The sequence below is a fragment of the Amia ocellicauda genome, chromosome 22 (genome assembly GCF_036373705.1).
Source record: "Amia ocellicauda isolate fAmiCal2 chromosome 22, fAmiCal2.hap1, whole genome shotgun sequence".
NCBI lineage: Eukaryota > Metazoa > Chordata > Actinopteri > Amiiformes > Amiidae > Amia > Amia ocellicauda.
The window spans coordinates 9,710,984-9,735,088 of NC_089871.1; the positions used below are offsets into that span (position 1 = coordinate 9,710,984).

Below are 24,105 nucleotides of genomic sequence, written 5' to 3' on the forward strand. Positions count from 1 at the left end.
CTAGTGTCCATCGATTCCATTTGTCATCAAATCAACCTACATTAGCGTGACCTTTAGCCCCTCGTGACACATCCACACGCGTGTGTACGGACAGAGATACATGTCTGCCTCCACACAGACACCCTCACCGCTCTTGTTTACATCTTAATCCCCAGACTGATAACCCCCTCTTGGTATGTCATCGGCTGCCTCCCTCCCTCCACTAAAACACCTTTATTACCCCCACTTTTTTCCCCCTCTTCTCCCTCTCTCAATCACAGACACCGAGGCTCTGGGGTTTTTCCGTCCTTCTCTCCACATTAAGCACCCAATCACTCTGCTGCACTCAGCCGGAGTGGCCAAATATTTATCCTGGGCCTGTGATTAATTACAGAAATGAGGCTGCATTAATGCGGCCCACTTCTCCGGTGATAACGCGGCGTCGGGCAGCAGGCGCACACAGTCGGAATCATTGCATTTTAATTTAATCTGGGTAGTCACCTGTTAAATTAAAATAATAATCTTTTTTTTTTTTGTGTGTGTGAATATATCACTGGGAGGGGGGGAGGCCAGGGGAAGGGTAGGCTTGTTTACGCTGTGCGGATGTGGCCCCGGACTCAGAGGGTGGGTACGGACAGTCCTGATATAGCTCACCCCCCCCACCCCTTCACGGTTGACACACACACAAAATAGGGACAGACAGCTTGACTCCCACAGCACAGCCTGTTACGCTGCTTGCAGCAAATGGGCACAGACAGACGGGCAGTCATACTCAATACTCTGGATTCACTGTGGCTCAGATTCTCTCCTCTTCCCTCTCATCTCTTCTCTTCAGACCCCTCTGCTCTTTCCTCCTCTCCCAGTCCCTCTTTTCTCTCTTCCTCCCTCTCCGATTCTCCTACCTCCACTGATAATACGTCCCTATGTCAGTATAAGTGTGTGCACATAACTCTCAGTGTGACAGTATATTAGTATCTGTCAGTATCAGTGCGTGCGTATTAGTGTCAGTGTGTGTATTAGTGCTAGCCTGTCAGTGTGTGTATTGGCGTCAGTGTGTCAGCGTACGTATGTCAGTGCGTTTGTCAGCATGTCAGTGTCTTTATTAGACTCCGTGTGTTGAAATCAGTGCGCGTGCATTAGAATCGGTGTGTCGGTCTGCAGACTGTCAGTCAGAGTGTGTAGCAGTGTCGGTGTCTGTGTGGGGGAGGGCTTGGGCAACGCTCTCCCTTCTCGTTGGCAGAGATGCCCTTCCCGGACTGTCGCTGCCACCCCGTCGCGAGACACGAGCGCGAAATATCCGGCACCTGGTTCCCGCTCTCGCGCAAAGTGCCTGCAGCTCTCACTATTGATCTTGCCACGGCTCGATAGGCCGCCTGGGTCTGGGCTCGGTGTGTGAGGGCCTGCTGGGCTCCTCTATCCACTCCTCGTCCTCGCAGCACAGGCAGTCACGAAGCGCGTCACGCACTGGTTTCCTCAATGGCGCGGACTGCACAGACACTGACACGAAGGCACACAGACGCACGCACATACAGAGGCCAAGGTGCAGAGTGGGGCAAAGAGTAGAGAGAGACACCAGAGGGAAGAAGTGAAGAGGAGGTGAACGTGACAGCCTCCCACAGCTAACGCAAGTCTCTGCCTCCATGCCTATAACCCCCGCTACAACACCGCACAGCCACACAGGCAAGCAGGCAGGCAGCCTAATCCGTTCATTCATTCTTTTCTTCGGTCTGAACAACAAATAGGAGTTAAAAATTGGATGTCAGAAAAAGAAAATGACTCAGCTCGTTTTCTCTGTAGCGGCTCCAAAACCCAGAATAAAGTGCCAGACAACACACACGAAAACTATTATTATTTCCGAGCTCTTATCGGTTGATGGTACCTTTTGTGAAAGCCGTGCACACAGACTTCAGTACCTGTTAGACTTAATAGACTGCGGTTTAGGTTGGGGGTATAGTGTGTAACTCGGCGGCACCGCAGAAAGCAATTTCACGCAATCAGGTGTCGAACCAGCCGATTTGGTAGTTTGAATCGGGGGTCAGGTCACTGTGGAATATGTCGCAGTTTTTAAGGAAGGTAGTGGTTAGGGCTTGGGGGGGTGGCAGGTTCAAATGGCAGAGGAAAGTACATCACCTAGAATGTGCTGTTATAAACACCCACTGTATAAAGGGATAGCTGTGTAAGTCGCTGTGGATGAAAGCATCAGCTAAAAAGATGAATAATTAATAATAAACGTATTTGGCCGACCCCTCGATGCCGTGTGTAATGCTATTTCTTTCCTGGAGATCAGAACGGGAGCTCGGATCCGTGTGCTGAACTCCGGTCAACCCGCCCAGCCTAGAAAGTCAGATCAACTCCCCAGCCAACCCCCTGTTGCTCTTTTTCATGCATTCTCGCCCCCATCCCTGCCTCTCTCTCTCTATCTCTCCTCACATCTCTCCATCGTATTATCAGCAGCAGCAATCCGACAGGCTCTAAGCGGCTCAGGGTGGAGCGGATCTGAACAGGGGATTAGCTGCTACTGATCTCTCTCTCTCTCTCTCTCTCTCTCTCTCTCTCTCTCTCTCTATTTACTCACACACAAACACACACACACACACACACGTGTATACTCACATTCATAGATTAATATACCAACACCCTTCTTTGTATCAGTGCCACTCTCCCACTCATATCATCAAATTAAAACTGTTGATTAAACTACTGATTTATTGCTCTTATCTTCGCTGATTGCTGCTGCACCCTGACCCATTCCAGCAAGTGACAGGATCACGTCTTTGAGTTCTAACAGGGGGTGTCAAAGGTGTATGGAGTTTCCCACATTGTGTTGTTGGCAGAAGTGTTTGCACCTTCGCCCCCCCACCACATAATTTTGTTATTCATCAAGTGGAGTCTCTGCTACTGCTCTTTAGAATGAGATTTTTGTGGGAAACGGAGGATGAAACAGATATGGGGAGAGATACAGATAGAGAGACAGAGAAGGGGAGGGTTGAAAGGAGGTTGGAAAGGAGAGCATATACAGTGAGGGAAAAAAGTATTTGATCCCCTGCTGATTTTGTACGTTTGCCAACTGACAAAGAAATGATCAGTCTATAATTTTAATGGTAGGTGTATTTTAACAGTGAGAGACAGAATAACAACAAAAAAATCCAGAAAAACACATTTAAAAAAAGTTATAAATTGATTTGCATGTTAATGAGGGAAATAAGTATTTGATCCCCTATCAATCAGCAAGATTTCTGGCTCCCAGGTGTCTTTTTTACAGGTAACGAGCTGAGATTAGGAGCACTCTCTTAAAGGGATAAACCTGTATAAAAGACACCTGTCCACAGAAGCAATCAATCAATCAGATTCCAAATTCTCCACCATGGCCAAGACCAAAGAGCTGTCCAAGGATGTCAGGGACAAGATTGTAGACCTACACAAGGCTGGAATGGGCTACAAGACCATCGCCAAGCAGCTTGGTGAGAAGGTGACAACAGTTGGTGCGATTATTCGCAAATGGAAGAAACACAAAATAACTGTCAGTCTCCCTCGGTCTGGGGCTCCACGCAAGATCTCACCTCGTGGAGTTTCAATGATCATGAGAACGGTGAGGAATCAGCCCAGAACTACACGGGAGGATCTTGTTAATGATCTCAAGGCAGCTGGGACCATAGTCACCAAGAAAACAATTGGTAACACACTACGCCGTGAAGGACTGAAATCCTGCAGCGCCCGCAAGGTCCCCCTGCTCAAGAAAGCACATGTACAGGCCCGTCTGAAGTTTGCCAACATCTGAATGATTCAGAGGAGAACTGGGTGAAAGTGTTGTGGTCAGATGAGACCAAAATCAAGCTCTTTGGCATCAACTCAACTCGCCGTGTTTGAAGGAGGAGGAATGACCCCAAGAACACCATCCCCACCGTCAAACATGGAGGTGGAAACATTATGCTTTGGGGGTGTTTTTCTGCTAAGGGGACAGGACAACTGCACCGCATCAAAGGGACGATGGATGGGGCCATGTACCGTCAAATCTTGGGTGAGAACCTCCTTCCCTCAGCCAGTGCATTGAAAATGGGTCGTGGATGGCTATTCCAGCATGACAATGACCCAAAACACACAGCCAAGGCAACAAAGGAGTGGCTCAAGAAGAAGCACATTAAGGTCCTGGAGTGGCCTAGCCAGTCTCCAGACCTTAATCCCATAGAAAATCTGTGGAGGGAGCTGAAGGTTCGAGTTGCCAAACATCAGCCTCGAAACCTTAATGACTTGGAGAGGATCTGCAAAGAGGAGTGGGACAAAATCCCTCCTGAGATGTGTGCAAACCTGGTGGCCAACTACAAGAAACGTCTGACCTCTGTGATTGCCAACAAGGGTTTTGCCACCAAGTACTAAGTCGAAGGGGTCAAATACTTATTTCCCTCATTAACATGCAAATCTATGTATAACTTTTTTGAAATGCGTTTTTCTGTATTTTTTTTGCTGTTATTCTGTCCCTGACTGTTAAAATACACCTACAATTAAAATTATAGACTGATCATTTCTTTGTCAGTGGGCAAACGTACAAAATCAACAGGGGATCAAATACTTTTTTCCCCTACTGTAAGGGAGGGAGGACTTTAGCAAGACACAAGAGGGATGGAATGGATGAAAGAGGGAGAAAAGGGAAGGAGAGAAAATAAGGAAAGAGAAGTGGGAGGAGAGGGAGGAGAGGGAGAGGGCCAAAGAGAAACAGGATAGGTAGATGGAGGGAAGTACACTACATGGCCAAACGTATGTGAACATACTTCTTCTAATTAGTGGATTCCACTATATTCAGTCAGTCAGTCAAATGTCTGCCCTGCTAGAGCTGCCCTGGTCAACTGTAAGTGCTGTTGTTGTGAAGTGGAAACGTGTAGGAGCAACAACAGCTCAGCTGTGAAGTGGAAGGCCACACAAACTCACAGGACGGGACCGTCAAGTGCTGAAACATCGTCTGTCCTCGGTTGCAACAATCACTACCGAGGAGTCCCAAACTGCCTCTGGAGGCAACGTCAGCACAAGAACTGTTCGTCAGGAGCTTCATGAAATGGGTTTCCATGGCCAAGCAGCCACACATAATCCTAAAATCTCCATGTGCAATGCCAGATCGTAGCCGGATGAATCTGGATTTGGCACATGATAGGAGAACACTGGCTGCCCCAACTGCTAACTGTAAGGTATGGTGGAGGAGGAATAATGGTCTGGAGCTGTTTTTCATGGTTCGGGCCCCTTAGTTCCACTGAAGGGAAATCTTACCGCTACAGCATACAATTACTTTCTAAACGATTTTGCGCTGCCTACTTTGTGACAACAGATTGGAGGCCCTCTCCTGTTTCAGCATGACAATGCCCCCGCGCACAAAGTGAGGTCCATACAGAAATGGTTTGTTGAGATTGGTGTGGAAGAACTTGACTGGCCTGCACAGAGCCCTGCCCTCAACCCCATTGAACACATTTGGGATGACCTGGAATGCCGACTGCAAGCCAGGCCTAATCGCCCAACATCAGTGCCCAACCTCACTAATGTCTTGAGGCTGAATGGAAGCGAATCCCTGCAGCAATGATCCAACATCTAGTGAAAGCCTTCCCAGAGTGGAGAGTGGAGGCTGTATTGGCAGCAAAGGGGGGACCAACTCCCTATTAATGCCCATGATTCTGGAATGAGATGTTTGATGAGCATGTGTATACAGAACCTCCTCGAATTATATAAGGGTTCTGTTCTGCAACTCTACGCATGTCAGTTTTTGCATAAGTCGTAAATGCTCAACTTGCTGTTTACGTATCAAACATAAAATGTACGTAACTTGGACATTTTCATAATGGGGCCTATGGTAACATTTTACATAAAGGTGTAATGTGTTACATGGCCAGAAGAAGTGCCTGTATAGATATATATGTACACAGCGTATATACAGTGTGATGACATGCAAGGTACCACCCCACCCCGAGAGACACTGTCCCTCATCTGACCGCTGTTTCCCAATGACTGACTCCCACCTCGGTAAAGCAGGGAGAGACCCTATCTGATGAGGAGAGGCAGTGGGGAGTTGAATGAGAGGGAATAAGGATTAAATTAAATACAGTAATGGATGTTGTGTATGAACTGGGACAAGGAAAACTGATCTCAGACCAGACTGGTTTGGTTGCTGTCACAATATATATATATATATATATATATATATATATATATATATATATATATATATATATATATATATATATATATATATATAGAGAGAGAGAGAGAGAGAGAACGAGAGAGAGAAAGGGATGGTGTCAGAGAGCGAAAGAGAATCGGAGAGAGAGTGGTCATCCAGTTCACAGAGGGCTCCGGCAGATTGGCAACAGATTGTTCTCATTACAGCCCTAAACCCAGGGCTCAAGCGCTTTAGGGTCTCAGCGGCAATGGCTCAGCCTCTTAATACTGCAACAAATAAGAGTGAATTGGGGGGGGGGTCGGGACCATACAAATACACACACACAGATCAATAGCCAAGCAAACAGATATCTGTACAGTTCACCAGGGATGAGGGAGTGATCCCGGGATCAGGGCTGCTTTGATCTGTGCAGAGTGGCTCTCTGGGCCCCTTCAGCCCTCCGGCACGCTCTGCCTGCTCTAAAGCCCTGTGCTCATCCCTTGCTCAGGCCCTGGGCCCAGTACAGAGATATCTCTTCCACTCTCCTTGGCCCCTGCTCTGCGTTTAGCTGTCAGGGGGCCAATCCCATCTCTGGGCACAGGGCATAACACAGAGGTGATCTTGGCATAAACAACAGTCTAGTTTAGTGGGGTTTACAGGGTGAGGGCAGGGGTGAATGGGGGAGGTTGAGAGGGGCACTACTTTTGAATTGCTTGTGCTGCCACTGTTGCAATACCACAAAGTAAACAGAATAATCCCTTGAAGAGTGTCTCGGAAATATACGTCTTCTCTGCCCTCCTGATTGGTCCTCAATCGTTCATCAGTGGTCGCTTGCCAGTGCCAACACCTGCACGGTTTTGCTCAGTTGCAAGGGATTCGTTCTTCCCTGTCTTCCCTGCCGGTGTGCCGTTTTCCTCTCAGGGAACCCAGCACTGGATCTGACATGGCTGTAAATGTTGCATGCCCACAGGTGGTCTGTCTCTGTGTGCACTCAGGAGCCAGCTCTGCCGTTCTGCACATTGCCCTTACACAACAGCCTTCCTTACAGCCCACCACAGAGGACTGGGACTGCGCGATGGAAAAAGCCTGTACTTTGAGGTCTATATATATATATATATATATATATATATATATATATATATATATATATATATATATCCATCTTAGTTTTTTTGTTCCCCTCCTGTTTTCAAACCAAAGCACTTACGTGGTTTTCTGAAGTGGTGTCTGTAATCACATGGAATAATGCAATTCCCTCTCCCTCTTCCTCAGTCTCTCTCTCTCCCCCTGACTACACTTCACCTAAACATTAAACCAATTCTGCAGTCACTGATCACTGCCACAGATAGGCCCACACACACACAGATCGGGACACGGTGCCGTCCAGTGCTACAGAAACCTGAGAGCAATCTCTTCTTCAGTTGCAAGTAACTGTTCAATTGCAAGAAATGTTCAATTCCAGTAACAGGTTACTTTTGTAACTAGGTTGCAGTTACAGTAATTACAGACAGAGTGAGAGAGAGCGAGAGAGAGAGATGCACAGACACTATGAGAGAGAGAGGGAGAGATGCACAGGGAGCTTATGAGACAGCGAGGGAGTTTTAAGACAAATAAAAATGAGTAAAAGAGAGACTGGGACAGAGAGTGAGAGGATGCTGACAGGGGCCCTCTGTGTGATTAATCCTCCCTCCGTGGGGCTATCGCTGGGGCCAGGGCGGGCCCCTTGCTCGCTCACTTCACCCTGACAGCCACGCACCGAAAGCAATTAGCAATCTTAATTATTCTCATTAGCTAATATCACCAAAGCTAAATGAAGAATATGTATTGACACATTGTTGTGGAGTGGAGAGGCTCAGATCACTGTGCTTTGAAACCCAGATAATAACTTTATCTTGACTGAGTGTTTATCTAATGTGTATTACCATCCACTACACTGGGGAGAGAGCTAGTGAGCGAGAGAGAGAGAGAGAGAGATATGGAAGGATTGAGAGAGAAGGGGAGGAAGAGATAGACGGAAGGAGAGGGAGAAGAGGAGGGCAAGTGAGGAAGATATGGTAAGAGACAGATGTTAGGATACAGGACATTAGAGAGACTGATGTGGAAGGAAGAGAGTTAAGGAAAGATATATAGATGTAAGGGAAGGTGATAGGAAAGAAAGAAAAACAGAGGGACAGATTTAGGGGGGAGTTAAATTTGTGAGGATGAGCATGATTTTTCAGGCTTTTCTGAAGACGACCCAGACACCATCTCTGAGGACCCCTTACCATTGCGGGGGGATAAATAGCCAGTCAATAAAGACCATCTCTCTCCCAGCTAACACAACCAATCACACAACTGTAAGGAAGAAACATATCACTTAATGGACACACTACATTGGGGGGCAGTATAAAGTGACGAGAACACACTGAGATCCTGTCGAGACGCTCACAGCTGACCATCCCAGCTCAACACCACTCTGCGGGGAGTGCCAGACGTGTGGAATTAATGAGAGGTACGGCACAGACACAAAGATAACAGAACTACTGCCTCGGCTTAAGCTGTATGAAGGAGGAGGAGAGCTGAGGAACAGGATACAGACTGAGGCCAGCAATGAAATCACAGGATGTACATTAGCTTTGAGTGCCAGCCAGTCCCAGCAGCAGACAGGGAATCCAATTAGAGCGCGCACCCAAACACCACCCAGCACCACTTACAGCCGAGAGACTCAGGCACTCACCTCGGCACATCGATCTCTCTCCTATTCTTTTGGTATTTTCATTACCCAGATTAGCCAATTATAGGGCCTGTGTTTAAGCAGGATATGCTCCCGGGGGCCAGCCAACAACAAGAGCCGGCACAAAATACAGCCTACAAAAACAGCGATAACAAAAAAGCTGCTCTCGAAGGAGGAGGAAGTTTGATTATAAAAAGGAAGGAGTTCCAAAACTGCTTTTCATCTCCAAAACGCAGGCAGGAAGTGCGTTTCTGCAGGCGTGTGGCACAGGAGGATCAAGGAAGTTGGGGAGTTGTTGTTGGGTTTTGGATTTAGGGTGTCTAGCATGGACTGGTGTAGTTAAATATAAATAAATACAGGTTCTCTACCAAAATCAGTGTGGAGCTCAGACCAGTCCAGCCCACACCAGGCTTAGGAGGTGCATCCACCTACCCAACCCCCATTTGCTCTCCATCTCCCGGTCTCTCTCTCTCCATCTGCAACAATCTCATTAGTATTGATCACAGCGCACTTCCACACACGCGCGCTCGGGCACACACACACACACACACACAAATCTTTCACATCTCCTTTTGTTATGAAGTGATAAAAGCATTTCTCTTTAAAAGGGGGCCTTTTAAAAGTCCCTGGAGTGGCTGAGTTAAAGTCTGCAGGGAGAGCGTGCAGGAGGAGGAGGTGGAGAGAGAGACGCACAACCACCATGGCACGGGCACCAGGCGGAGAGCAACAGAAATAAATAATTAATAATAATGATAATAAGACGGAGGAGAGATGAAAAGAGTGAACGAGTAACATCATGCTCTAATGAAGGAGATAACCTCCGTCATTCATGCCATTGAGACTCAGGGGATTCCGGTTTACAGATGGGACGTTATCAATTGACCTGACAATGAAGGGAGGATGTCGTTACCAGCTTCCTGCTAACTAGGCTCCAGGCAGCAGAAACCGCCCCCACAAACGAGTGCACAGTCCTGCAAAGGGCCTCCTGGATAACGACACAAAATCTGGGGCAACAGATACAATAGGAGGGAAATCGGCAAAGGCCACTAAAGCTCCACCTGGCTATCAGACAGAACCCGGCGGTGCCCGGTGTCAGCAGCTCCGCGTGCCAGTCATCTTACTCCATAAGCCACAGAAATCAGGACAAGGCTTGGGAATGGTTTTGTAACACACACACACCTTCAGTCAATACAGATTTCAGAGAGGTCTCTACAGTCTCTCCCCCACCACAAAAAAAACAGCTTAGAGTCAAGTAGAGTATCTGGCTCTGGAATCCACCAGCAGTGTCAACACAAAGATGGGTGGGGTTGACCCGAGAGCCCCTCTATAATGACAGGTCTGCCCTAACTGTCACTCCTGGCGTCCCCTGTGCCGCCTGGGCAGCGGTGTCAGTCCTGATTTCCTGCTTTCTCTATGCGCTTGGTAAATACAAACCCTACGTGCATGCTGAAAAAAGTCTAAGTCATGGACACATCAATCAAACTGACTTTTTTCACCCTCTTACAAAAATATATTGTTCTTTTTTATTGCTGGCTGTGTCAGCTGTGACCCCAGGGGGCCTGTCCTTGCAGCCGCTCTCCTGAGCTCTCCGCACACCAGTGGTGAAGATGGGCTTTCTGCTGTATTAATGTCTGTAATAAGAGCGCGTCCCCTGCCTAACCACCCTGCGATCTCCCGCACAGCCTGCCTGGCTCTCTCCGAGTTCCCTTCCTCTCCGATTGTTGTTCAACTTTAAAAGAACATTCTTAATCAAATACGTCTTCCGTCCTCTCTCGACCTAATTCGCCAATTACCAGTAAATCATCTTGGATCACTGTTAAAATTCCACGCTGCTTCAGGAGGGACGAGAGAAAGCACGAACTCCCCCGCCCCCCCGGCTGCTGTCAAAGCCTTTCAATTGTTCCCACTGCATACCCAGAATGCCCCACAGCTCAGGTCTTCCACCAACCAGGCTCTGATGCAGCTGGACCCGTTAACAATCTGAACCTGGAGGCGCCCACAAAAGCCAAAACACTGGTGTGCAGAGAACCGATTATTGCCCAGCCGATTTACCCACCCTACCCATTTACAGAGTCAGGATTGGAGCCCAGTAAATGCCTGCAGTATGGCTGGAGTTCTTCACTAGATGCACATTTTTTTATTTTCCCTTCTTTCCTCCATTTCAGCATCCTCCAGCCCCCGCCTCCACCACCCCCCAACCGAGGCCCTCTCCTGTGAGATGCTATCGCCCCTTCACGAAAAACAAGCCGTACTTCCTTCAGACGACACGTCCCTTAAACCTGGATTAATTACCAATCACCCTACTTTTAATTAAAGCCCCCGCCAACCTCGATTCTGATCGCCCCCTGTGTTAATTATTCCACAGCCCCGTTATCGGGACAGAAAATAGCTGAGCGAGCGTACGTTTTATTACCACACTAATGACTATCGTTCTTATTATTTTTATTATTTTACTACCTTTGTCATTATGATTAGTGGTGGCACCCGCTACCGCACTAGTTATGTACAACTCTGGACGCCTTCGTTAGTAATACGCAAATTGCCAATATTGTCTGAATTTCTGTGGCTGTGTGGAAGAAAAAAAAATTGGGAGGAAAAAAACAGAATGAAATGAGGGTCTTAATTGCAACACGCGGATTGGCGTCCACAAACGAATACACGGTAAGAGATGTAATTAACAAGAAGGTTTGCTTCCCAGTTAATGGGACTGTGCGATATCTCTTGGCTTTGTGCAAGCAATCCCCTTAATTTAGCCCCCAACCCCCCACCCCCCACCCGGTAAATGCAGGGAATTATCACAATGCTTTGACATTTAATGGCTAAATAAAAGCCTGGCGTCCGTGGTCTAGACTCTCTTAAAAAAACGGTTGTTCTTCAATTCATATTGCTGACATTAACAGCAGTTTCAGACTTCCTCAAGAAAGACCTGGAAATACACAGTGAACTCGTCGCTGTGCTCTGCGGACCAGCGCTGAACCAGAAAATGACTGACTGGACCATTCAAAGCAGCGCTATACAGCCAACTGCAGCACTGGACCGGTTGGTTAAAAGCACAGCTGGTAACGCACACAATAGCAATATGCGACAGTGAAGTAAAGCACTAATGAAATACAGCATGACAGTGTATTTCGGTCCCAACTGGATACCACCCAGTACACACAGTGCCCACTGCCAGCAGCTCTGTGCGCCAACCAATTTCCTACACTGCCACCCAGACTGGGAACTGCCTGTATTTCAGCAGCAATTCCTTCAACAGCCACTGGAGACAGGATTCACAACGTAGTCCAAGTCACCGATCTTTTTCATTGGTTGTACTCGGTGCTCTCGATTCGAGCGCAGTGGATGCCTGGGTTGCTGTGGCTGCCGCTGTGCCGTGTTTCGTGCAACATTTAGTGCAAATGCAGCGGACGTACTGAGATGGAGCAAGCCATCACGCGACCGCACTGCCCCACACGCATGTTTGCATGTATGCCGGCATGTACGTCTGCATGGGAAGTGTGGGTTTGGATTCTCCTTTCTGCACTCAGGGGCATGGTCCCAACCTGACAACGCGCTGCAGTCACCTGAGAGGAGGGCACAGGATGTGGGGGTGCAGTCGGAGCTCAAACAGGGGCTCCATCAAGGGCTTGGGGACGAAATGAGGACACTATCAATGTACCCGTCAGCTGAGGCGTGTTGGGGGTGACACAGTCTTTCTTTGTGTCTATTTAAATAACCGGAATAGACATAAATTACGGGCAGAACTGTGGGTCTCAGGCCAGTTGTGCAAAACCCATTAAATAAAGAATTAGTGTAAGTATAAAAGATAGCAGCTTTTACCCATAACTACATGCACAGACTGCGGGGTGCTGTGATGGTTTGGTGCGACGGTCTTCGGGGGAAAATGACACCGTTTTACCGCAGTAGAACCCTGAAGCAGCTACCCTGACCATTACCATAATTTTGACTCCAGACACCCTCCCCACCACACTCTCTTACTCCTGCATTGCCTCCAACTCTCTCACAGCGAGGGGCTCATTTGACTGTCGGTGCATCCCCCTACCTTTCGATGATGTCAGAAACCACGCAAGCAAACATCTGCAGTCCTTCAGGCATCTGCAGAGCGACTGGAACGAGAGAGAGAGAGAGAGAGAGAGAGAGAGAGAGGCAGTCAAAGGGAGTTCACACTGGCCAGGGTTTGTGCCCTGTGACCATGAAGAACCTTCACATACATCCTGGAATACAACACCAATCCTAAAACAAAGGAGGCTCAAACTGAGCACCACCTAGACGGCAGGGTTGTTGTGGCACACTGCAGGGCTGAACTATAACGCCTCACCGGGCAGTACCGTGCAGAGGAATACAGCATGTTTGCTATTGCACATTACGGCACAGACCCCACTGACAAATTGATGGCGAATTAATGACAGTGCTGTAAAATACCCTTTAGCCACAGCATGGTGCCTTATACGTTGACACAGTACAATAGTTATGGGCCCTACACTTACAGCACTACTACAGAACTACAGCGTACTACAGCATCAGCAGGCAACACTACAGTACAGCACAGCACAGCAGTACAACACGCAATCCAATTTGCTGCAGTAAAGTGGGGTGAATGTGCCTTTTCACTCAAAGTAAAGGATCGAACAAGGGGTCAGATCTCAGAAGGAACGCTTGTACAATCATCTCGGGATGACAGCGCATCTGCCTGCAACTCTCTGCTTTAATTTCTTCCCCTCGGTGACAGTGATCGGCAATGAGTCACCACATCTCACATCGGAGGCCTCTCTCTCGTCACTTCAGCTCATAATCCCGCCAGCTCATTTTCTCTGTTTCCTCCTTTTAAATTAACAGGCAGAATTCACTGTCGGGGAGAAAAGAAAAGCATGCCCAAACATGCACAAACTCTCTCTCTCTCTCACACACACACACAGACACACACAGATACACACACACACACACACACACACAAGCTTAGCACGAGAAAACAAAACTAGGAGGTCACTGGTTACACTAAGAGATGCGGGAGTCTGGAACAAGCCACCCAGCCACCCAGCCAAAGCCGCAGTCCTTCCCCAACAAGAAACTCCGGAGATCGTTTAGGACCAACCTGAATCTCTGCTGTTGGAGGCTTTCAGATATTGTTATATCACAGGTGCGTGTCAGCTTTTATGGGCTGCAGACTTTTCTACAAGCTCTGTATTGAGCTGAGTATACTCTTCATTTGGAACGGTGTGGTTGGGCAATTCATTCAGTTAAGTAAATATTGTTCATTGAAGCAGACTTTTATGATCAATTCTGTCTTTTCAGAGTTGGTTGAATACCCAATCAGCCAAGCGAAAATAATTATACCTTGAGTCTTTGCAGTTATCATCATTATTATTATTATTATGAAGTTACCTGAACTGAATTAAGACAGGGTGGTAAACTTCGGACTGCCACTGCATAGATTTCTGTCTTTCACATCCATGGGTAAGTGCTATTATGTTAATGCCACATCTGCCTCTATACAAACTCTACAAAAGCATCTGGCGTTTGAACATCTGAAAACAGGTTGACATGGGACCCTGGTCCCCCCCCCTTAATACAGACTGGCACTGGGTTTTGCCCTTCTTTTACCCAGCTGTGCACCTCACCCACACAACCCCCTAACCATTCCCCGCTAATGAGGTACAGGCAGCCAATCAGCACATGCCCACCCCCTGGCACTGGAACCCAAAGAGGGCAGCAACAGTTTCTCTTGGGACCCAACAGGCTGCCACACCAGCTGAAAACCTACCACCCCCCACCCCAGCTGGCAGTGGGAACTAATCACAATTAAAAGAGGAAATGAGATTCTCTATCCACCCGGAACAGCCCCCCAGTCTTCATTCAGCATTATTTTTCTATTTATAGGACACACTGCATTAGAGAGAGCATTGACTCAATAGAGTAACTCCAAACTGACAGATGTTCACAATATATTTTACAGAATGTTAATGGCAGTTGCAATACTATTTGTTTTTTATTTATTTTTTGTAATAGAGGCCATTCCTCCACCACAGCACATGCAATGCAGTGACACTGGCTGATTCAGGTCATCCCAGAGGTGTTCTGTCAGTGGCCAGGTCTCTGAGCAGGGCCCTGTGATCAGCTCTCTCCTGGGTGACAGGGCGCATTATCGTGTTGGCAGGATGTACTAGCCCCCCTTTGAGCCTCTAACTAGCACTTGCCCTTTGCTACCACAATGATGTGTGTTTTTAACTACACAGCAGTGCCGGCTTGTTGGACACGTTTTGTTCTGTAAAATGAAAATCCTGTTTTAAGTGAAAATAAAGGCTGGAGGCATTATTCATCACTTGATTACTTCTTGTGTTCTGTATTTCCCAGTGTTCTTGTACCTACTTACTAAAGACTGCCCCGTGGTTTTGCTAAGCAAGCAAACGAATAAACAAACATGGGGGTCCGTGAAGGATTCCCGCTGCTCCACAGCCACGTTACATCACAATCAGCACAATCAACACAACACCGGCTCGTTACGCGGCTGTGGAATACTGCGCTGGCGTCCGCAGGGTCTGTGCTGCTGTTCGGAGATTCGTTCCTGGAAAAAGCCTGGCTGCCTTTCTCTTCTATTAACCGCTCCCCTAGCCCCACACTTTGTCCATCTCTCTCACAACCTGAGCTACCAAAAGTAATGGGACAGGCCCGGTAACACTGTCCCAGGGCTCAGCTGTGCAGGGGCTGTATTCTTAGCGAAGGTGGGCTCATAGTATTATATTCCAAAAAATGGTGCGCTAGAGAACAACACCGAAAAACATCTATCCCTTTAACAGAACACCTCTGGGATGAACTGGAATGGGGGCAGCAAAGAAGGCTGGCCTCTGGAGGCTGCACACCTCTGCTTCGGGGAACAGTAGCGCCGCATCCCCTCGGCCCACCTATCGAGAGGATGTCGGCAGCATGAACCGCCAAGGGCTGGCCATGAACACCGTTAAATACTCTGCTGTGACAGCTGTCCCCCGTCTTCTGGCGGCAGTGCAGTCGGTGGTATTGAGAGCATGGATGGTTCCAGCCCCAGCTGTGTGGTGCAATGAGCTGGTGAGGATGTGCAGCACCTGGTCTGGCAGCACTAGAGAGTCCGGAGCAGCTGTTTGGGCTGTCCTTGCTCCACACACATCTGTGACCTTGTTGCTTTAGCCATGGTGTCCTGGAGGACACCCCTTCCCCCCGCACACCGTGGCTCAAGTGTAGAGTATCAACACCCGTCGTCCAGGGAATTCACCCGAGAGCAGACGGTAAGGGAAGAGATGGAGGGAGGTTAAGGAGGAGAAGGAGGGGGGGTGATGAGATAGAGAGCGAGCGAGAGAGAGGAGAGGGGGAGGCGGGCGGCCGAGGCACCGGCTCTGATGAAAGGTTAAAGACTTGCCTTCACCTCGTCGAGACAGACAGAGACAGGCAGGGCACTCATTAACTTCAAAGGGCGAGTTTATTAAGAGCGAAAGGTTACAGGGCTCACCGAGTGCTCTCTCCCCGACACACGGCCCCGCACAGCATCCGTCAGCGAGACACTCGGCTAGGCTGCCTGTGTTTGTGTCTGTGTGTGTGTGCGTTTGTCTTCTGTGTGTTCTTGTGCGAGTGAGTGTGATTGTGTGTGTAAGTCGCCTGTTTTGCATGATGCACATAAAAGACTTTGCATTTGTGTGCATGTGAGTGTGACTGTGTGTGTATGCTAGCCTCCGCACATCTGATTGGCTTGGCTGTGTGAGACTGTGTAAGCTTGCTGTGTGTGTGTGTTTGTGTAATCTCCATATGTTGGATTGTGTGCATTTCTGTGTGTGTGTCCGTGTGACTGTGAGATTGCTGTGTGTGTGTGTCTGTGTCTGTGTGTCTGACTGTGAGATTGCTGTGTGTGTGTTTGTGTGCGTGTATGTGTGTGTGTCAGGGCTGGTGAACAGCAGCATATGTGAGTGTCAGGCCTCTGTGTGTCGATCAGCGTCGCCGCCCGCAGCTGTGCCTCCCCGTGCCTCCCAGCTGCGGCTGTCCACATGTGTCAGCATGAGTGACGGCACACGATTGTCAGCATTGCCACCGGACGTCAACACGCGAGTCGGGAGCTGTCCGTCGGGCTCCTGTCTGGGCCCGTGTATCAGCAACGGAGGCTGAAACGGCGGGACAGGCGTGCCACTGTAACTGGAACCCAGGCCTGCGTTGTGCCATGTGTCACCCGGATCGATCCCGGTGAGAGAGCAGAACCAACAAACAAAACCACCACTGCTTAGGTAACTGACATTCTATGCGGTCCCAGGACACCGCAAGCCGACACGGCAAACACCTGGGGGTCGGGTGGCTTTATTGTGCTTTCTGTTCAGGGGAAAGAAAGAGCAATCTCCACTGATTCCGGCTGTGGAGGCTAAAGGAACAGCAGCACGAGTCCAGTGGCCTGCAGCGTTGGAGGCTGGGTAATCCAGGACTATGGGACAGATGCGTGTCTTTATTTCCCCCCAGCCAGGGTATGAGCAGCTGCAATATCTGGTGCGAATTCTGCTGTGGCGCTTAATAGGCACTGAACTTCTATCTGGTAGCAATTCCTCAGACACGCAACGCTGGGCAACGGTAAATGGACTGAATAAGGATTGGATTTATTCAGCCTGCAAACTCAGGGAGAAATCTGATGATGTGTGGCGGGGGGGGGACCAAACAAAAAAAAAATACAAATCTAAATAAATCTAAATCACCTCGTACTGTTTGTCGGCCTGAGCACTGCCAATGCAACGACTGAAATAAGGCTCCTGGCGCCCAGTGGTGCCATCCATAGATTTTTCTATGGTGACAATGGCACTGATGAGAGTGTATGTGTTTAATATTGCTTTAATTCTGCGCATCTATCAAAGCGTGTGACCCCAGCGTCCCCCGAGGCCGGCTGCATTTTAAACATTGATATTTTCTAGTAAAAGCAATCATTCACCAAGTAACAACTGCCTTTCAAAGGGGATTTGTGTTTGTTGACCCGCGGCTTCTGTTCATTGTACGGTTACTCCGCCTGGGGAAGGGGAGGTTACCGATTATAAAAGTGAAAACCTTCCAAAATGTGCAGTTTATTTCTCCTTCTAAAGTAAACGATGAAGTCAATCCTGAAACGACAACACGCTGGTATTGGTGTATGAAGTGGAATGAGGCGCTATGTTCTGCTACTGCAAAGGAGAAAGGATGTGTTAATTTGAACTCACGAAGCAGGAACAGTTGCATCATTCGCAGGAGTGTTCGCCCATCACAGAGAAGGCTTTGAGCGTTCAGCAGGTGCAAAACTAATTGAAAACGATCAAGTGGTGAGATGTGTTGGATAGTTAACACACTCAAATTAATACATTAAGAGAATTTATTTTAATTGGCTGGCGTTTAAGAATGGAAAAAAAAAAACAGCACTCGAAATAAACATTAAAAAGGAGCAAGTCCTTGAAAGGAGGCAAGTCCAACCGCTGTGAGGCTTCCAAGCGCTTAGAAACATTGTGGATGTCCCTGTGTGTCACCGATTCTTGTGCCTGCACACCATCAACAACACATACAATTACACAATCACATTAGGGATAATTCCCATCAAGATTGACTAGCGCTGACAAGCTTTAAGAGGAGCAAATGTGTCTGGAAAATATGATTTCTAATTGGGCATTCTTCGGCTGAAACTGAACTGGGAATAGTTTGTTTATCCCGCTTCAATTTTTTTAACGGATAAAGGATCTTCTTCTCAAGTCTGACTGTAAGACTCGTGCTGTGAAACCGGCGTGACCTTGGATTTACAGTGCTGTAATTAGCAGCCCGGCAGACAGACGGGGATCCAGGCAGAACTGGCCTCCGAGAGCCCTGAGTGTTTTATCTGCTGTGTTGTTGTTTTTAAACGCACACCCTCTCCAGAGATGAAGGAGGATGTGCGTCTGCCATTCCACTCCCCAGGGGGACACGAGGCAGAGGTTAAAGTGGTTCCCACTGACACGCAAGCTTGTTGATTTCTTCTTCTTTTTTTTAATCCCTTATCAAATGGATTTATTTTCTCCCTCCGATTCCCTTTCACAGGTACGATTGGTTCTGCGAGGCTGGACAGCGGGAAACACTCAGTAAAAGGAGGCAGATTAGGCCTGCCTAGTTACATGCAGACCACACAGAGTGAGACTCATGCAGACTACAGCGAGAAGGGAAAAATCAAGAGGAACAAAAAGAGAGGGATGAAAACCAAAAGAGAAAAAGAAGAGACTTTGAGGTACATGGGAGCAGGAAAGAAAATACAGCTCGGTGTATGACGTGTAAAGAGAGATTAAACATGTAAGTAGGAAAGAAAGAAATGGAAAAGAGAGGGACCCCAGCCTCCTCCACCCTAGTGATTTGCACACAGCCCTCGGGTGGAGGAGGCTGGGATCCCTCTCTTTTCCATGCTTCTGCTGTCCTCATCCACCATTTCTGGACACTCTCCAGTCTCTCCCTAACTCCCAGTCACACAAACGCTTCCTCTGTGGTGCAGGCCAACATGATTTCAAAGGGTTTGCGTTCAGGTGCTCTGCTGGATCAGAGCGGAGGCAAAACGAAGGCAGGGACAGTGCAGTCTGGGAGATAAGGCGCCCCCTGACCCCCGCAGCACTGGCAGAGGAGGCGGCACTGTTTCTAATTAAGACATCAGAGCCCGGCCGCCTGGCTCCAGTGTGTGCGTTATTATATAGTCGCAATCAGGCTGAGGGGAGTAAATTGAGTGAATTTTGCACTCAATTCAGTGTGTGGGTCTAATTCCGACCTTTTCCCGACCTTTGGATTTATCTTTTCTAATTTTCAAATTCTGATTATTTTCCTTGTCTCAGTATTTTCACAGACTTGATCACGTAGGAGCAATAAAATCAACACAAGCTGAATCAGCACAGCTACCAATAAACCGGTCACACACACACACACACACACCCCTCTACTGCAAAAGCACTTTTCCCAAAGTCAATCACACACATTGTGCAGCCGAGTTTACAGTGATGCTAGCTGAGTTAAAGCACTGCTTTTCCGCCCTGATCACACAGGACCTCCTTGTATTAGGACAACTTAATTACTTTTTATTGAAGCGTTAATTGAGCTATTTTCTTAATTAGATATTTTCTTTTGATCTCTCCTAGCTTACTGAAATATCCGGCTCTGTTCGGATTGTTTCCAGCCACTGCAGCGACCAATGCTTAACAGGTTAGCCATTAATGATACACACACTCAGGCGGGAATTACCAACAGTGCTATTATAAGCCCTCTTAGATCTGCGTGGGCTCAGCTGCTTCAATGCCAGACACCTTTAAAAACATTAGACCCACATCAGAGGAGAATAAGGGCTCATTTCCAATCCTGCCTGAATTTATTTTTAAAGATCTGTAACAGGTAAGAGAGATCCAAATCAAACGCACAGTTCAATAAGGCAAACTTGTAAAGAGCTCTATTAGGGAGAAACAAGATCATAAAGCACGACAAGACTCGCACACTGAGCCACTGACCACACTGCAGCCCAGCACTGACACTGAGCTACTGAACACACTGCAGCCCAGCCCGGACACTGAGCTACTGAACACACTGCAGCCCAGCCCTGACACTGAGCTACTGAACACACTGTGACACTGAGCTACTGACCACACTGCAGCCCAGCACTGACACTGAGCTACTGAACACACTGTGACACTGAGCTACTGACCACACTGCAGCCCAGCCCTGACACTGAGCTACTGAACACACTGTGACACTGAGCTACTGACCACACTGCAGCCCAGCACTGACACTGAGCTACTGACCACACTGCAGCCCAGCACTGACACTGAGCTACTGAACACACTGCAGCCCAGCACTGACACTGAGCTACTGAACACACTGCAGCCCAGCACTGTGACACTGAGCTACTGAACACACTGCAGCCCAGCCCTGACTCTGAGCTACTGAACACACTGCAGCCCAGCCCTGACACTGAGCTACTGACCACACTGCAGCCCAGCTCTGACACTGAGCCTCTGACCACACTGCAGCCCAGCACTGACACTGAGCTACTGAACACACTGTGACACTGAGCTACTGAACACACTGCAGCCCAGCCCTGACACTGAGCTACTGAACACACTGCAGCCCAGCACTGACACTGAGCTACTGAACACACTGTGACACTGAGCTACTGAACACACTGCAGCCCAGCACTGACACTGAGACACTGAACACACTGTGACCACTGTCTGTTAATGCAGGTGACCCATCTCACTTTCAACTGCAGGACTGCGTTAGGACAACAGGGCTCCCTTATCGATAGCAATCTCTGCTGTGTTGCTGTAGTGGGACACGACTCCATCCTGCCGATAATGGATTGTGCCAAAGGTCATGTGTACCAAAGGCAACAGTGCAGAAAGATTTCCGTGGTGGAGTGTACATCTACTGGGACCATCACACACTGGGGCGTGTAACACAGCGGTTCAATATGAAAAGTGCTGTAAATACACTGCACTAGAAAACTGCGCTGTAACTAGCGGTCTCCTATACTTGGACTAATATTCCCATTCTGAATTACAGCGACCAGGGCAGAGTTATTGCAATCCTCGCCCCACACTTTAATATGATAAAGCAATTTTCCCATTTTAAAAGGGATTTAGGCAGGGAAAGGGTGCGCGATAAGGCATATCTGAACAGTAAATAATATAAACCTGAAAAATCATAATCTAATCAGTCCTAATGAAAGACCTCAAGCACAGGGTGTGATTGTGTAACTGTTCCAGGAGCCACACGTCTTATTTGCACTGTGCTGTACTGTGAGAAGTACATAAGAAAAACTGGCCAATCAATGACAATCATCAATAGATTCCAACTGGGGAAAGAAGCAGACGCATTCAGCCGACCAGAATGATTAATTCTATCGATTTAAAAGGCCAAATTAAGTGTGAAAACAACTGTGTTGTTTATGCGAACCATGGCAGAAAAATACCTTGCACATAAAAATAATCATAAATATTACCATCTGCCTTATCACCACGGGTGCAACATATAAACAAAACATGTGATCACCTGGTTAACACATATACATGTTTGGACTGGACTGCCGGGTGCTTGTGCTGTACCCTTGGCGTGACTCACCTCTCTTGGCTTGGGCCTGCCTGACTCTCCATACCGTCTTGGGGATCTCGAAGTTGTAGTTCTCGGGCAGTGCTTGGATGGCCGCCTGCAGTTCGGGGTCCTGCAGGATGTCCTCGGGGATCTGGTTGGCCACCCGCCGGGGTCCTCGAGCTGTGGCCGACAAACAACCCCCTTATCAGACCAGACCATGTAGGTATGATGGACAGCTAGGATCCACATCCATGAGCATAGCTTCAATCCCTAACCCCGTCACCCACACACCACAAACTGGCGGAGAGTTTAGTGCCCCGGTTTGCCGGTGCATTTTGTTGCCAGGTTATTTTCAAGTATGCAAGGAAGTCATTTGAATAAAAAGATGATGGAGGAAAAAAAAGGAAACTGAGAAATAATCAATTTTCCAAAAAAACATCAAAGAATTTCTATTCCCCTCTCGCCAGGTGAGGCAGTTTCTTCAATCTGTTCCCACTGAGAATGCTGATTATTCACTTCAAGTCAGATTAATCAAATCAGCTCAGGCAGGGCCTTTCTAACCCTGCTGCAGGAAACCCAGTCTGCAATAGCAGTATGGCTTCACGCAGCGCTGCCTACAGGGGGACACTACTGGGCTTGGCGTAATATATACAGAGACAGGGCTGAAAAAGATACATGTGTGTAGGACAGAAGAGGGTGACTTCTTCACCGTCTCAACACAATTACTACGAATGAAATCGATATGATGCCACGGTTTTAAGAGACGCCCATTCGTGTTATTAATATTACTATTATCATAATCTTTAGATTGCAAAATTATAATACCACTCTGCTTTTAACAGTGTTTAAATAAACGATATGAAATGGCAGACCCGCTGACACTGAATTCAAATTATATGCTAAAAGTAGAAAGACCGACTTGTGTGCCAGATCATTTTTACAGGATGTCACACGAACTTGCTCTGCTTTTTAAATCGCTGCTGTCTGCAGACGTGGTGCATATTAAATATGCAGCAAAAGGGTTAACAATAATAATCACAACAACAACAACAACAACAACAAAATCTGCATGTCAGTGTGAGAGCCACATTTACATTGATCTTAGCCCTGCATCATTTCTGAACGTGTTATAACAGTATGAATGCATAGCTAGTGTATAGCCAACCCTAAATGAACTACACACTGTGCATTTCAAATGGTGATTATTAATCGAGGCTGATATTAACCACAGCAAATAACAACCTGTCGTTTTCCCGGCCGCTGCCACTCTCGTCTCTGCTGTGGGCGCCGCCATTCCTCCAAACAAACACACGTGGGTCGCAGAAAGGACGACTAATCGAGGCGCCGCGCAATCCATGCAATCCAGGCAATCGATTTCAGAGCAGTCGAACCGAAGCGCTGCTCCGCTTGCTAAAGACAACACACACCAGACCAGCTTTTTACTAATTAATCACTGTTTTAAAGCTGTTGCATTTGCACTGGGGTTAGCATGTACACCTTCAAACTGCACCAGTCGGCAGTATCATTGTGAGTTTTGCCTGGTAGGCAGTTTGTGGAAATTCACCCGCCCGCGTGTAATAATCCCATTGCTCAGTGGGATTATCTGTTTCATTAGTTTAGATTTGTTATGCAGCAGCCTACTTGTGTTTGATTTGCATTGTTAAATACCATCAGCCATATTTTTAGCAGTATTGTATTGTCCAGAGAAAATGTTTGTCAGCATATTTTGTCTATGCAAATTGATACAAATAATATTGAAATTCTGGCAGATTGAGTGGCCTACAGAAAATCACTAAGGGTCTGTGTGTGTGTGATATTCCTTTATATCTGCAGTGATCTAATGCAGGTTTCTTGATCAAGAACCTTATGCACACCTCCTGACACGCTGACACTTTCACTCACTGTAACACTGCCTGGGAATCCACTTAGAGAGACACACGGGGAACGCTCCAACATATTCTTACACACACACACACACACACATATAGAGTCAGACACACACAGTGGCAAAAAAAAGTGGAAATGACTGTTATGTTGCTACCATTTCACACAAAATATGTTCCTCAAACACAGCCTCCAGTGAATCTAAATGAGTGATTTTGTTGTTGTTGATGGTGAAAAAGATGTGCAGTTAATACATTGCTGTTGGGTTATCTTTTGGAGTCAGCATACATCACAATAAACATAATCTGTGCGGTTGCTGTATAGAATCCAAACCTATCCTGGAGTACCA

General features: G+C 47.6%; 1 protein-coding gene across 1 annotated transcript in view; it reads right to left on the reverse strand.

Moving 5' to 3' along the window:
- dph1 (diphthamide biosynthesis 1) overlaps window positions 1–23,213 on the reverse strand; it is an 85,278-nt gene extending 62,065 nt beyond the window's left edge. The window contains exons 1-3 of the mRNA XM_066695309.1: window positions 23,115–23,213; window positions 21,903–22,052; window positions 12,871–12,934 (exon numbers count right to left, since the gene is read on the reverse strand). Coding sequence (XP_066551406.1) covers window positions 12,871–12,934; window positions 21,903–22,052; window positions 23,115–23,166 — 266 coding nt within the window. The 5' untranslated portion in view covers window positions 23,167–23,213. The remainder of the gene's footprint in view (window positions 1–12,870; window positions 12,935–21,902; window positions 22,053–23,114) is intronic.
- Window positions 23,214–24,105: the final 892 nt, after the last annotated feature.